The 15,769-nt window shown below is 35.9% G+C and overlaps 1 protein-coding gene across 6 annotated transcripts in view; it reads right to left on the bottom strand.

Annotated features, from left to right (window-relative positions):
* LOC137403569 (cilia- and flagella-associated protein 47-like) overlaps positions 1-15,769 on the bottom strand; it is a 36,051-nt gene that overhangs the window by 2,609 nt on the left and 17,673 nt on the right. For all 6 annotated transcript variants that reach the window (XM_068089529.1, XM_068089525.1, XM_068089531.1 and 3 more), the window contains 6 exons: positions 10,719-10,867; positions 8,270-8,414; positions 4,401-4,518; positions 2,097-2,262; positions 1,749-1,965; positions 1,452-1,608 (listed from right to left, as the gene is read on the bottom strand). In XM_068089529.1, the coding sequence (XP_067945630.1) occupies positions 1,452-1,608; positions 1,749-1,965; positions 2,097-2,262; positions 4,401-4,518; positions 8,270-8,414; positions 10,719-10,867 (952 nt within the window). The remainder of the gene's footprint in view (positions 1-1,451; positions 1,609-1,748; positions 1,966-2,096; positions 2,263-4,400; positions 4,519-8,269; positions 8,415-10,718; positions 10,868-15,769) is intronic.

The raw sequence follows: 15,769 nt of genomic DNA, 5'->3' as shown, positions 1-15,769 counted from the left end.
TTTTTGTAATGACTTTGCCTTCAATTGGAAAGCAAGCGAAAAGAGGTGGATGGGGCATCTGTAAGAGTGACAGTAAAAATACGGAGCTAATCATCTCTCTCTCTCTTATAAATTAGCATATTCTATATATTTCTGGTTCGGTATATCTTTGATTATTTGTCACGTCTCCAGTTCCTCGCTTTCCTTTCTTCACCTGTTTTCTCACAATGACTCCCAGACAGTGTAAGATTATTTTACTATAAGCTTATATTCTAAGAAAATCAGCTGCTTTCCCTAATTACGCTATCACTAGGCTTCTTCCAGTCTATTTTAAGACAATCAATGCTGTTTATATGTTATGTTAATATTATTGTATTCTGTCAATATTATTGTATTATGTTAAAACTATTATATTATGTCAATATCATTGAAGCTCTGCTAAACCACGTTATATAAAGGCAAACTGTTTACATGTGAACTGATTTACTGCAGTGTTTTGAAAAACTTCCAATGACGCATACTATATATACTCCTTTAAGTTTTGTGTCGAACACACGTACTTGTATCAATTGACATCATATTTCAAAAGTTTGTTTGTAAAGTGATTGATCGCAAGTCAAAGTTTACCATAAAATTATATGTTTTGTTATCAATCACTGTTTCCATGATGCACAGTACTTCGGAGTTGCGCTCTCTTTGAATCATGGAAACCGCGTCTTCGCACTGAAATCATTGCGCACTGATCAGTGCGAAGCCAGTGCAAATTCGCAGCATGGAAATCGCATTGCGCAGTGGCTGCGCATAGCTCGCTTGCTGTGGAGGCAGATTTATCGAGGGCCATAAACTAGTACAAAAGTTATCCCGCTTATCTTGTCTTTTTCTATTCTTCCGATCTTCTTTCACTTAAATTTAATTATGGTTCTAATATTTATTTAGGTGATTACTTTCCTAGATTTTGTTATCGATGCCAACACTTCGAAAAATAGGCGGCAAGTCCTAAAGTAACATTTAAATAATATATTACTTAAAAATACTTATTCAAATATATTACTTTGTAAAAATTGTGTTAAGGTTTGTAAAACCTTGTGAACGTGTATTGTAAATAAAAATATAATGACGACAGAAACATAAAAAGACTGTTTCTGACGTTCGGTATCCATGATCGATTTTATCTCTCCATCCGGTGATTCGAATTATACAATTTTTCTTCTCTGGCTAATTTGCTGAAAACCACTGCGCAGCATGTAAATGTACAACCCTCTCGACTTAGGAGGGGGCTGCATCGAAGCGCTGCGCATCATGGAAACATAGTGATTAACAAGTCAGGCGCAGTGTTTATGTGTGGTGAGAGCGTTTGAACATAAACTAAAATTAGAAAGCGACAAGAAAGTGTTCTGACTCAATCTGTTTGTGCGGCTGAACATCCTGGTGGTAAACCAGAATAGCAGACGATGAATAAAATAAATGCTTACCAGTAAGCACAACATCAACGCTGATGGTTGTGTCAAGGGGGTTCCTGAAAGGTATGATTACTGTACTGTTTGCTCCAGCTGGTGAACTCAGACTAACTGGCTCTTGTGGTTGGGGCAGGGTTCCTTTGCCTGAAGCTGTGAAGACCCATTCTCCAAACTAGATGATATGAAAAGACAAAATGGATAGACCAAAACACAGAGACCAAAAATTTTCCTCAGATTTCACAAATATTCCAAAATCTTCCAATTCCTGAAAATATAAACATCAATACTGGTTTGGGTAAAATATCCTCTAACCTCTTCACTGTTGAATGTAATCTTTGCCTTGTGGTCAGCTTGGCCAAGAGATGTGAGCATGAAGTTGAGAAGAACTTTGAGAGTTGCCTCAGCCTTGATCACTATGGGCCTCTGGTCATCAAGTTCTAGTGAGAAGTTGTTGGCATTAGACATTGTCGGCACAAATTCTAGTGTTTGTGACGTCGGATTGGTCAGTGATATCATCTGCTGAGTCCACCTGTTCAAGATACAACTTTATCAGTTTGATGAACTTGGTGGCTAGCAATAACAACTCGCTACTACACACACATGTTCAGCGGACAGAGTATACCTCTAGACACACACTAATTGACCTCCCAGCCTATTTACCTTCCAAGCTCACAGGACATCTCTGGAAGATCTGTGATGGCAGGATTTTCAGCAATCAGATCAATCTCGTACCAGAACTCTCCCGTCGCATCATGGTAGAATATTATACTTCCTTTGGTCTCCCCGATGCAGGTAGAAAAGAAGACTAGTTCATAGGCAGCACTTCCTGCGAGTATTATTATAGAGTGTAAAGATGAGAACGAGGCTCCTTCAGGAACAATAGCTGATGATCTCAGCATTAGTGATAGAAGCCATGTAGAAATATTGTTCCCAGTTGTTTATTTCAGCGTCATTCTAACAGCAATATAGTAGTAATGCAATAGCAATATTAATACAACAGTAATATAAATATAATAGTGATATTATTATAATAGTAATATAAATATCAATATAGCATCATTAGTAATACAAAGGTAATCCAACGACCAAGCGAGCGGAGCAAAGTTTGAGAGTTTTTATGATAAATGCATGCGCACACAACTTACGAAAACTATTCATCAAAAACGTCGCAAACCCTTGTTTCGAAATCTCATCAACAAATTTAACCATCGTTTTGTAGAGTCGTTAAAGTATAATAACGATACAAAACACATATAAGCCTATTTAAATATGTTACTAAGTCTTTGTAAATTGTCGACAATATCTTAAAACTTACCCATCTGATCGGATTATCCACAAATAGACAGATTAATTTGGCCCAAAATCACCACAAAACGCTTGAAAAGCTTGGTTTAATAAAAGTTAAGACCGGCCTACGATACGTCAATAAAGCCCTGCGACAAATAGTAGAACTATTTAGCAGTACGTATTTCACGAGAAAACTGTGCTCATTTCACCAGTCTATGGCATTGTTTCACAAAGTCAGTGCATTGTTTACTTGTAATCGAATTTATCCGAAGGTTTCTGTAATAAACGTAGACCGTTTGAGGCGCAGACCGATTTACAGGCACGAAATTGAGGTACACAGTTTATCAGCCTATGTTTTTTTGTCCACTCACCGAAGATTTCATTAAATTATTTAAAACGTTAGCCGAAACTCTTTACATTTTATGTACAAGCTAGGGCCGAACTACAATGCCCCTTTATGACGAGAACATTTTTTTATTTTGCTGCAGTTTATTTTGCTGCAACTTCCAGACGCGTGAACGCTCATACTTGCTTTCTGTTAAAGATCGCTATCAAAACCATTCTACATTCAACACAACCAACTTTCAAACTGTGTATAGTACACAGTAGCTTGCCATTTTACTTCCAACTTCGCATTTCAGAGTTATAATAAACATATTTCCTTATTGTTGTTGTTAAATTACATACATTACAGTAGGTTAGACCTACAGCTTTAATTAATATTTATTTTATTGCTGTAAAACATAGGTTTGAGATAGTAGTAGATTAGGTGTGATTTTTTGTGTGATTAGGTGTGATTTATTGTTGTAAAACATAGTTTGGAGATAGTAGTAGATTATGTGTGATTTTTTTACAACCTTTTGTTTTGCAAAATTGACTTTTTGAATTTAATTTCAAAACAACTTGACAACTACTATGGACATACAACTTCCTAGAACACCATGTCGCGGCCGACGCAGTGGCCGTCCACGTGTCTCTCAATTATTACAGTGCAATAGAAGGATAAATAGGATAAATAGGTCCTCACAGCAACCATCTACACCAAATGCTGAACTTATCTAACTTTTCTATATTTGTTGAAACTGTTATTTGCACTTTTTTGAAGTCGTGCTCCCTCAAATTTATTTTATGTCATCTCGAACAACTTTCATTTACACTACACTCTACCAATTCCTGCTGACAACTACTTTTTAACAACCAGCACTGCCATTTCTTTTTTCTGTTATCACTTATTCCATTATCAGGTCGTGGGCTGTATGACAGAGGAATTTCTAGTAATACAAATGTTTGTTTTTTGTTGACATAAATACGTTGAGACATCTGTTAAGAGAGCTGACACAATGAAAGAGTCACAACTGCTGAAAGGTAAGCTTTAGTTAAAATGCTCCATAGAACAAAACTTTGATCAGCTTAAAGATTTCTGGCAGGATCATCAGGTATAACCAACAAGCAATGTATAAGGATAGCTAAGTGATGTACACTTGACAGAGAGCTTCTAAACATTATCCTTCACCCCAGAGAGACCCATTCTATATATGTCTACCTCATAAATATATAAACCTATATATCTATATATAGGTTATATATAGGTATATATATCTATGGTCTACCTCCAATTTTATGTCAGTCTCTGTAAGGTGCTTGATTTCTAAATGAGGCCAGTCCCTCCATACATACCTTTGGCTGGCACGAGAATATCCTTCTCTCCAGAGAGGCCCATCCCGTGTATGTCTACTTCCAATTTTATGTCATTCTCTGTAGGGTTCTTCACTCCCATCTCCACTACCGCTCTTTTCTGTAAAGGTTTTCAATTAATAGATTTATCTTGTATTGTAGCGTAGCAAAAACAGACCATTTCATCAAATATACTAAATGTAACTAGCGTAGCGACGCCCATGACCCTTCTACAGCCTGAGCTACAGAGTGAGGATGCAGACATACCAACAGGAATGCAGTAGCGATACCAAGGATCGCTATACTTACTACTCTACGCCATCAGGTCATGCGCAGGCAGACTCAGACGCTGGTCACTCTGAACCAGCTAACCACGAACTGAGTAAAGATGAAGAAGTAGTGGAGAATAAAGTGAACTCTCCGTGAAAGAAGAGCAAGTAGTTGCAAGAAAGAAAGAGAAAAAGATAAAAGTAGGAATGGCTGCAGTGAGTAATGATACACTCGATGATACACTCTATGGTGCACTCTATGATGCACTTTATGATGCACTCTATGCTGCACTCTATGGTGCACTCTATGATACACTCTATGATGCACTTTATGCTGCACTCTATGCTGCACTCTATGGTGCACTCTATGATGCACTTTATGATGCACTCTGTGATGCACTCTATGTGAAAAATGTGATGAGAATAGATGCAGAATGCTCACATTCAGTGATGTCTTGGGAACCAGTCAGTGCTTTGGAGAGCTTGCAGAGAAATGTAACCATGTAATGAAGGCTATGGCTAATAGGAGAAAACTTGCAGATGGCAGCACCGTAACAATTCATGAAGTAGGAGACATTGAGATGCCCATTAGAAACCAAGTCGCATGACAGCAGCTCCAGCTAGCAGAAATGAATCGGTATAACCTGCTAGGGCTGGACTTATTTAAACAGTACAGACAGAAACAGTGCTACGCTGCGATCATGATGAACAACTAATTCAGGTTGGAGTGTGCCTTACTTAAGCGACAGTACTAGCCGTTTATGCAGTGAAGATCGGTGGGAGAACATGGAACTCTATCAGATTGATAAAAACACTCCAAAGGCAAGGTGTAGTAAAAGCACTAATCATGATGAGAATAGGCATAGCACTGGCAGAGGAAGCATGATACAGTCAAACATGGATAACTCAAACTTCACGAGACTGAGCGAAAGTGTTGGAATTATCAGAGCGTTCAAGTTATCAGAGCACTGTCACAAGTCCATGTATTTACTTATTTATTAGTAGATACATGTACATATACAAACTATAATATAAATCAAAAGCACAAATGGCTTGTTTCAAATTAAATGCTTCTAATGTAAAGTTTAAAACGTTTTTATCAAAAAGTATAGAGATTTTTCTATCACCTGAGATTGGTTTGTTGTTTGAGGTGATGTTATTGCCAGGACGTTTTTTAGATTGACATCGGCAAAACTTGATCGTTGAAATGCTCAAAAGAAAAGACATTTTTTTCTTTTGGGGGTTTTACCCACGATCAATTTTGCCGTTTTTTCTTGAGGTTTATGCAAAGATTACCTTACTTTACCTGGGATTCGTTAAGAGCAACACTCCGAGGCAGTTCAATAAGAAGTTTTACGAGGTTTTACGGTACATTCTATATCACTCACGCTTTTTTAATAAATACTTATTGAATGTACACACGTATTCTGTGTTTAGGTCAAACGATGAATAGTTTTTTGTAGCTAAGACAACGTATACAATTACAACAAATTTTAAGACGTTTTAAACATTCAACATTCCGACGTTGATTCAACACGGAATCAACGTCGGAAGACTATTCATCACGGGCTAGCCGGGTCACGCGCACAAGGATTTTCGCCACGCACATTCAAAACAAAAACAACATGCGATTTTTGTTTTGCATGTGCGTGGCGAAAATCCTTGCGCGCGTGACCCGGCTAGCCCGTGCTATTCATCGTATAGCAGTATAAATCAAATTTCACCAAGCCTTTAGAAAAGTCGTTGACAAAAATATTTTGCCGATGGTGGTAATAACGACGCTTATGAATTACGAAAAGATGAGGTTTACCTCTATGGCTTTGAATAAAGTGATTTTCTAAAGCAATAACAACCGTTTCGGTAGCCGTTGGGCAAAAAACAGTTCGAATTAACAGTGTTGAGTTCGAGTTATCTATAGCAATTTATCATTACGTGGGAACGGACCAAAGAAACCGTTCGAATTAACCATGTGTTTGAGCTATCCGTGGGCGAGTTATCCATGTTTGACTGTAATTGACAGCAAACATTTAGACCCCACATATAGAATAGTTGACAGAATGCTTGGACACAAATAACAAAAAGCTAGTAGAGTAACTACTAAAGATACATGGTGATGCATTCAGTAGAGATCAATGAGTGGGTTCAACAGATATCAAAAAAATTGAAGCTCAGCATACATTAGTAGCAACCCAGGAGGACAGCAGCCTCGAGGCTATCTACACTTGGTTACCATGAAGACACCAGCTAAAAGAAACGCCTGACATCGAAGTAGCTCCGTAGAAGACTAGAAATGGGTAGAGTGGTAGAAAGCATAATGGAAGAGAGCAAAACAACTGTAAATACCCAAAAAAGGCATGATAAAGAAGGAACAAGCCGTAATGCTAATATAATCATAAAGTTGGCTTTACAATATGGCAAATATATACCAGATGATAATATTACTATTGGAGGTCATGCGAGCGACAACTTGCGTCTACCGGCTAATAATGTTGAAGGACAACCCAATACGCATACAAGTTACATATCCAGATGCCAGAAAGAAGACCGATGAAATGCCAGAAAGCAACAGAAAAAACCTTGCAAGCGCATGCTGGTCTTTGTGAACCAACTTTTATCTAAATTTCACCAACAACAGTGTGTATTTTCTAGAACATAATTGTCGGTGTAAACACAGGCTCATTTTCTTTTGAAAAGCTAGTAGTATTTAAACACGACAATAAAGAGTTCAATGGCCATATCCTGTCATTCATATGAAACAATTAAATCCAAGAAGCGGAAGGAGACTAAATCCAAGGAAAAACACACCAAATTTGTGCGACTTCTCTTCCATGATCACCAACAAGCAATGCTGGTCTAGTCATGCATTTTATGGTATGTATAGCATAAGTGCAAGCATTGTGTACTGAATTCATCCAATACAAAACATATTTTATGGTAGGTTATTCCCTTAGACCTAAAATAGTTTGTTTAAACTGCATGCACATTAGATTAGTGTACATGTAATAGATTAGTGTATACATATTAGATTAGTGTGCATGCATTAGATTAGTGTATACACATTAGAATAGTGTGTGAGCACTAGATTAGTGTACCTGCATTAGATTAATGTATACGTATTAGATTAGTGTATATGCATTAGATTAATGTATACTCATTAGATTAGTGTATATGCATTAGATTAGTGTATACGTATTAGGGTAGTGTATATGCATTAGATTAGTGTATACGTATTAGGGTAGTGTATATGCATTAGATTAGTGTATACGTATTAGATTAGTGTACATGCATTAGATTAGTGTATACGTATTAGATTAGTGTATATGCATTAGATTAGTGTATACGTATTAGATTAGTGTATATGCATTAGATTAGTGAATACGTATTAGATTAGTGTATATGCATTAGATTAGTGTACATGCATTAGATTAGTGTATACATATTAACAGTTAAACTAGTTTTGCATTTTGCATTTAATTACAATCTATAGCTAATAAAAACTTCAAAGGCTGCCCAACCTCTTTCTGACAGTGCTTCCCAGAGTTAGGTCAATGTAATTCTACTGGACGATAAATTGAAAAATGGTACGATCATAGACAAACATACCTGACAGTTACAGCGTATGCAGATGCTTCTCTCAGCAGGAGCAGGGGCTATGTCGCTAGTCACGCTGTACCAAACTTTGTACCCGTTATACTCATCATCTTCATTGTCAGACCCAACAACTTCATCCCCGTCTGAGTCGTATTGACTGCGGGTAGGTAGTGTTGAATAACTCAATACTTTTGATAGCCCTAGTATCTCTACATAATCTTGCATGGTAGTAAATATCTAACAGGCCGACTAGCTTAATAGATTCTATGATGACAACTGTAAAATATAGCCTTGGTGTTAAAGATAGCTGTACAGGTAGCTAAGTTATTAGCACCTGCGCTGATCCCAGCTACTTCCCTTATTTCATTGAAGAAACATACCGCTTTCGGATTTTTATAAGAAAGATGATGTTAGACTTCCCTTACACCTATACTATGTTTGCTATGTACTTACACCTATACTATGTATGCTATGTAATTACATTGTACATTGTACACATACACTATATATGCTATGTACTTACACCTATACTATGTATGCTATGTACTTATACCTATACTATGTATGCTATGTACTTATACCTATACTATGTATGCTATGTAATTACACATAAACTATGTATGCTATGTACTTACACATACACTATATATGATATGTACTTACACCTATACTATGTATGTTATGTACTTACACCTATACTATGTATGCTATGTACTTACACCTATACTATGTATGTTATGTACTTACACCTATACTATGTATGCTATGTAGTGTACTTACACCTATACTATGTATGCTATGTACTGACACCTATACTATGTATGCTATGTACTTACACCTATACTATGTATGCTATGTACTTACAACTATACTATGTATGCTATGTAATTACATTGTACATTGTACACATACACTATATATGCTATGTACTTACACCTATACTATGTATGCTATGTACTTATACCTATACTATGTATGCTATGTAATTACACATAAACTATATATGCTATGTACTTACACCTATACTATGTATGCTATGTACTTATACCTATACTATGTATGCTATGTACTTATACCTATACTATGTATGCTATGTACTTACACCTACACTATGTATGTTATGTACTTATACCTATACTATGTATGCTATGTACTTACACCTATACTATGTATGCTATGTACTTATACCTATACTATGTATGCTATGTACTTATACCTATACTATGTATGCTAAGTAGTGTACTTACACCTATACTATGTATGCTATGTACTGACACCTATACTATGTATGCTATGTACTTACAACTATACTATGTATGCTATGTAATTACATTGTACATTGTACACATACACTATATATGCTATGTACTTACACCTATACTATGTATGCTATGTACTTATACCTATACTATGTATGCTATGTACTTACACCTACACTATGTATGTTATGTACTTATACCTATACTATGTATGCTATGTACTTACACCTATACTATGTATGCTATGTACTTATACCTATACTATGTATGCTATGTACTTATACCTATACTATGTATGCTATGTAGTGTACTTACACCTATACTATGTATGCTATGTACTGACACCTATACTATGTATGCTATGTACTTACACCTATACTATGTATGCTATGTACTTACAACTATACTATGTATGCTATGTAATTACATTGTACATTGTACACATACACTATATATGCTATGTACTTACACCTATACTATGTATGCTATGTACTTACACCTATACTATGTATGCTATGTACTTATACCTATACTATGTATGCTATGTACTTATACCTATACTATGTATGCTATGTACTTACACCTACACTATGTATGTTATGTACTTATACCTATACTATGTATGCTATGTACTTACACCTATACTATGTATGCTATGTACTTATACCTATACTATGTATGCTATGTACTTATACCTATACTATGTATGCTATGTACTTACACCTACACTATGTATGTTATGTACTTATACCTATACTATGTATGCTATGTACTTACACCTACACTATGTATGTTATGTACTTATACCTATACTATGTATGCTATGTACTTATACCTATACTATGTATGCTATGTACTTATACCTATACTATGTATGCTATGTACTTATACCTATACTATGTATGCTATGTAATTACACATAAACTATGTATGCTATGTACTTACACATACACTATATATGATATGTACTTACACCTATACTATGTATGTTATGTACTTACACCTATACTATGTATGCTATGTACTTACACCTATACTATGTATGTTATGTACTTACACCTATACTATGTATGCTATGTAGTGTACTTACACCTATACTATGTATGCTATGTACTGACACCTATACTATGTATGCTATGTACTTACACCTATACTATGTATGCTATGTACTTACAACTATACTATGTATGCTATGCACTTACACCACTGGATTCTTTCCCGCAACAAATGCAACGATGCCTGTAAACTTTCCTCTGCGCTTAGGCACTGCTGTCAGCTCATACTTGCCTAACTGGCCTTCAAGCACTGTGAGGACAGGCTTTCCACCAAGGAAAGACAAATCCGTCTCAACCTATAGCAGAAAGCAAAAAACATCCAAATGGTCATGTGAGTTAACATGCGGCTTGTACGCAATTAATTCCTATACAGTGCACCCTCGAGATACGATTACCCTGATATACGATTTTTTCACCCTACGAAGTCAAACATTGTGAGATCTTCACCTCGCTATACGAATTTTATTTCACCATACGATTTTGAGAAAAGTTTCGCCCGAGTTAAAATTTGGCGGTCGGTGTGCTCATAACGCACATCGAAGTAAAAAAGACACCGAAATTTAGTTTGCCGAAAACATTTTCAGAACGTTGAGAAGAGACACGATGATCGACTTCTCTCATGTCAGCATTCCACATAAAAAAGTTCGTGTAAAATACACAAGCGAGAGCAAATATTAATTTGTAGCGTTATAATATATTTTACTATAAACTTTCAAGTCAGCATATGTATATAATTACAAATATCTACATTTAATTCGTTAGCTATGAAACCTGAAACCGATAAAAACGTTGCAAAATGAAGGAAAAATGATTTCTGTCAACAAAGTTGGATGTCGTAAATAAGAAGAAGGCACCCGTATTATTAACATTGTCAAGGAATATGATCGCAACCAATCAGCATTTGCAATTATTATTAAAACAAGCACTCCATTAAAGCAAGCATAAGAAGGAGCTTATGACTGAAGATTTGAAGGAGTTAGAAGGCCAAGCACGCGATCAGCATTCAAAAGGACAACCATTTACTAAGGGCGAGGAAGTAGAAGATACAGAAAACCCCACATTGGCAGAAATATTTCAAGTGTTTAATTTACTGATGTGGACCGGTACATTAAAACAATGCATGTATAATATATATTATTTATCTCTTGTGTGGCATGTTTTTCATATTTTATTTGTTTCCTTTTGATTTTATGTTTTCTTTTCTGGTTTAACCATGTCTTTGCAGGTGGGCTTATTATCTCCTGCATGAATACCATTCATAGTATGTATGTAACTCATATAACTAGCTACTCAAGATCGTTGACACATTTACATTTCTTTCTGAAACTTGTTAAAGCCTTGTCCTTTAGGCTATAAATACGTACAAACTTTGTACGTATGGTTACAGTGATTCTTGTGCACATTTCATACAAGAAAAACTACTGTAGCACCTTCTCTGGATCCTTCTACAAGCGTTAGCTAGCTAGCAATTTTTTGCATTGCACCAGCATTTTTTTCTTTCAAACCAGAAGAAAAATTGGACAGGACTAGACAACTTTCTTTAGCCTGCTAAAAGTTCCATTTCATCACGTATTAAATTAATCTTCAAGTGTCCAGCAACATAATTAGCATTGATACGTTTTTGCCTCCTCTCTGCTTTATTCGCTACATGTACCAGCTAAAGTCACGTTCCTCCAAAGGTATGTACGTCCTGTATAATAGTAAAGAAAATTTCCTTTTTCTTTTCGGTAGCCATTAAACGGTCAGGTGTGTAAGAGGCCGCTTTCGATAACTGCATTGCTCGGCCTTTTTTATTGACTTCTGGTTGAAAAAGGTTTCAACCAGATGCGCTAAAGTTAATAATGAAAGTGAAGACAGAAACTTATGAAGGATAAAATTTCGTGATAAAAAGTTGAAATTCATTAAAATAATTCAAAATACATACTAAAACTTAATTTTAAGGGTCAGTTTGGATAGCTAAATTTATTTGAAGTGAATTCAAAGTTTATGTTATGCGTACCTTTTGAAGGTGAGCACTTCTTACCGTACGATCTGCATTTGGTACACAGATTACGATTTTCCATTTTACAGTATTGCAGATTATAATCACTAGGTGCACTTAATACAATGCAGCTACTGTAGGTAACTATGTAGTTACTAAAGTTAACATACTATTTTGTTACTAACTTTCAATATGTACAGCATTTTTTAAAAATTTTGGACGATTTTTACCTTTTTTTTCATTGTATAATTACAATGGTTTCTATACCCAGACATACGATTTTTTCGCCATACGATGCCAGCCTTGGAACGGATCAACATTGTAACTCGAGGTCGCACTGTAGATAACTTTTGTATCGCTCCTTAAGCATGCTTTTTAGATTTGCTAGCTAGAAGCATAACAAACTGTTTTGGCATTCAAACCTTGACTAAGTTTTGATTTCACATTGCCAGAGAGTGATGATTCATAGCCTCATAACTCATAGGTTGTACATAAAGCTTAGCCTAATAACTCATAGGTTGTACATAAAGCTTAGCCTGTGCAGCAATAACTATCCCTTTACCTCATTCTTTATCTGACTGCTTCAACCAACCAATCAGCACATCTCTAACAGATAATACCGCCGAGGGTACTGTTCATCTCAAGGTTAATTTTATCCAATGACCTGTTTTTGTTTATGAAAGGAATATTTGGTCATTGTGTCGAAGTCCCAAACCACTAATAAAATCATCAATACATAGAAATATATATTTTACTGACAGAGATTAGAGCGGGATAGATATCTCGAGAGCTAGACACACACAGAGATGGTTTTTTTTATGTAAATACGTTCTCTTGAATGATATTAGGATATTAAAAGAGCTCTAAGCATGGCTTTGGGGTAGCTTACATCTATCCACAATAAAAATATTGCGTTATTCAGTTAGCTCACATATACACTCGCAGAGACACTGGCTTTTCATGCTTCAAATGGATTCGGAGTTGACTTCTGCCAATGAATTTGCACACTACCATTTCAACAATTTAGATTTGCAATTTATCAATTTTTTCAAGACTAGCCATGTCTTCTTCAAAACAGAACTTGCTGAGGTAGACTCGCTTTCGGGTCACGGTCACTTTTCAATTCACACTTCGTACACTTGTTGCACAAACTCAGCAAAGATCAGAACTGTTTGATCAGAATTTCTGTATTATTTATAATAATCCTTTATATTACAAGACAGCAACAGAATTTACAACTTGCTATACAGTTATTACTTTAAAGGTAGCATGGACGACAATCGCTTCTAGTAAAAAAATTATTGTACGCTAGAAGAGTTAAGCCTAAGAAGAAGTCGGCACCAGCGTAATGGGAATCTGTACAATCGGTGGGTTTTTATTTAATACATAAGGTAATAAAATAGATAAAAAGGTAATTATTTCATCATTGTCATATGATAAACCCATAGATATAGTAAACCCTAGATTGGCGAATAACTATCATTACAATGGAGCAAAAGTGAGGCCTATAATTGGCTGTTGTTCTCACGACGTTACGTCGCAATGATGTGCATCACAGCATCAGAGCCTTCAATTATGCAATGAGTTTAGTAGTGAAATCATGCGTATCATGCTAGTTTTTAAGTCATAAACATAACAATAAGACCAAATTCTTAGTGAAATGTCACCAGAGGCGACTACAACACCTCAGGTATAACCTGAATTGCCCATAACAAGACAGAACTTGAACTCAAAACAAGAAGCTCTCAACAATATCGTAAGCTATCTATGCCAATTAAAGACACCAAGCGGAAAGCTGCTAGTGGGAAATAATAGGAAAACCTTCATCATTGGTTTTGGAGTCAGCAGCCAAATCTGTACATGACATTGCTCAATATCTTTTCAGTAGTAATGTGATGACAGTAGTGATGACATAACTCTAATCTCAGTTAAAAACAGAGGATTGGTGACGCCAAACCCCCTGATAGGTCAAAGATGTATTGCTGAAGAAAAGTGCTTACGTTCACACATGGAGCGCTATGGTATCTCACAGAGAGCTTTTAAACAAGTAACATCACAGACAATAACATATATGTCTTATTACATAACTTCAATCAAGGTTTCACACGCACAGTGCATGCCATCAATCTACTAAAAACTATAGTAGATCGCTGTATTAAAATCAGAATACACTATGCTGCTTCAAAGCATGAATCTATTTCAACCAACCTCACACAGAACTATCTCGTCTGGTTATTTTCAGTCATGTCTAATGGGTGTTTAAACTATAACTGCCACGTACAATTTTTACACAACAAGCTCCGCCCATAGATATGTGACGTCTACTAGCTTTTCAGGGACAGAAGTTGGGGATGTTTAGTCCGATTCAGAATGATAGAGATCTCAAAACCCATTATTATCTAAATTCAGCCTGTAAAATAATCTTAGTCTTTTATGAAAGGTAGATAAACTATTTAAAATGGCTCATAGCTTGTTACAGGATGTTTAATAGGCTGAACGCCGAGAAAAATAAGCTCAAAAAAGCGCATGATCAACGCTAGCTTGCGCTTTTCTCGGCGTTCAGCCTATGGACATCCTGTAACAAGCTACAAGCAATTTTAAATGTCCTCTCATGACATTTAAAATTTAAATTGTCCTGAGATGACATTGTAAATGTTAAATGTCTTCTCAGTCCTTTCATAAAAGACTGAGAAGATTTTAATGGCTGAATTTAGATAATACTCAACAGGATGAAAATACTTGTTAGTTATAAAAATTTGTGAATTCGCGAACAGTCAATTCCGCGAATTATTAAATTCCGTGAATAATTAGTTCTATTTTTAATCACAAGAGAGAATAGCTACTGCATCAAATTAAAAACTAGCCGCTAGGCATAAATACTAAACGTAGTTGAGTTCCAAAACATTTTTAAAATCATTGCCGGGGCGTTGAGCTAACACCATTGCCAATGCATTATATTTCTTTACAAAATTATTCAAGGTTGTCACAAGATATGCAGAATGGCGTCATCGCAAAAGTAAGCGCTAGGCAGAAGTACTAAACGTAGCCAAGTTCCAAAACTTCTTTAGAATCATCGCCGGGGCTTCGAGTTTTATTGTCACTGCATCAAACTTTACAAAATTATTCAAGGTTTTCACCAGTTATTGGGCATGGCGTCATCGCAAAAAGTCTCTCCTAGTCTTTTTACATTGAAATCAACTCCATCAATCTCTAATAC

The sequence above is a fragment of the Watersipora subatra genome, chromosome 9 (assembly GCF_963576615.1).
Source record: "Watersipora subatra chromosome 9, tzWatSuba1.1, whole genome shotgun sequence".
NCBI classification, from domain to species: Eukaryota; Metazoa; Bryozoa; class Gymnolaemata; order Cheilostomatida; family Watersiporidae; genus Watersipora; species Watersipora subatra.
Note: the sequence above shows the minus strand (reverse complement) of the source record. Positions and strands in the feature narration are given on the sequence as shown.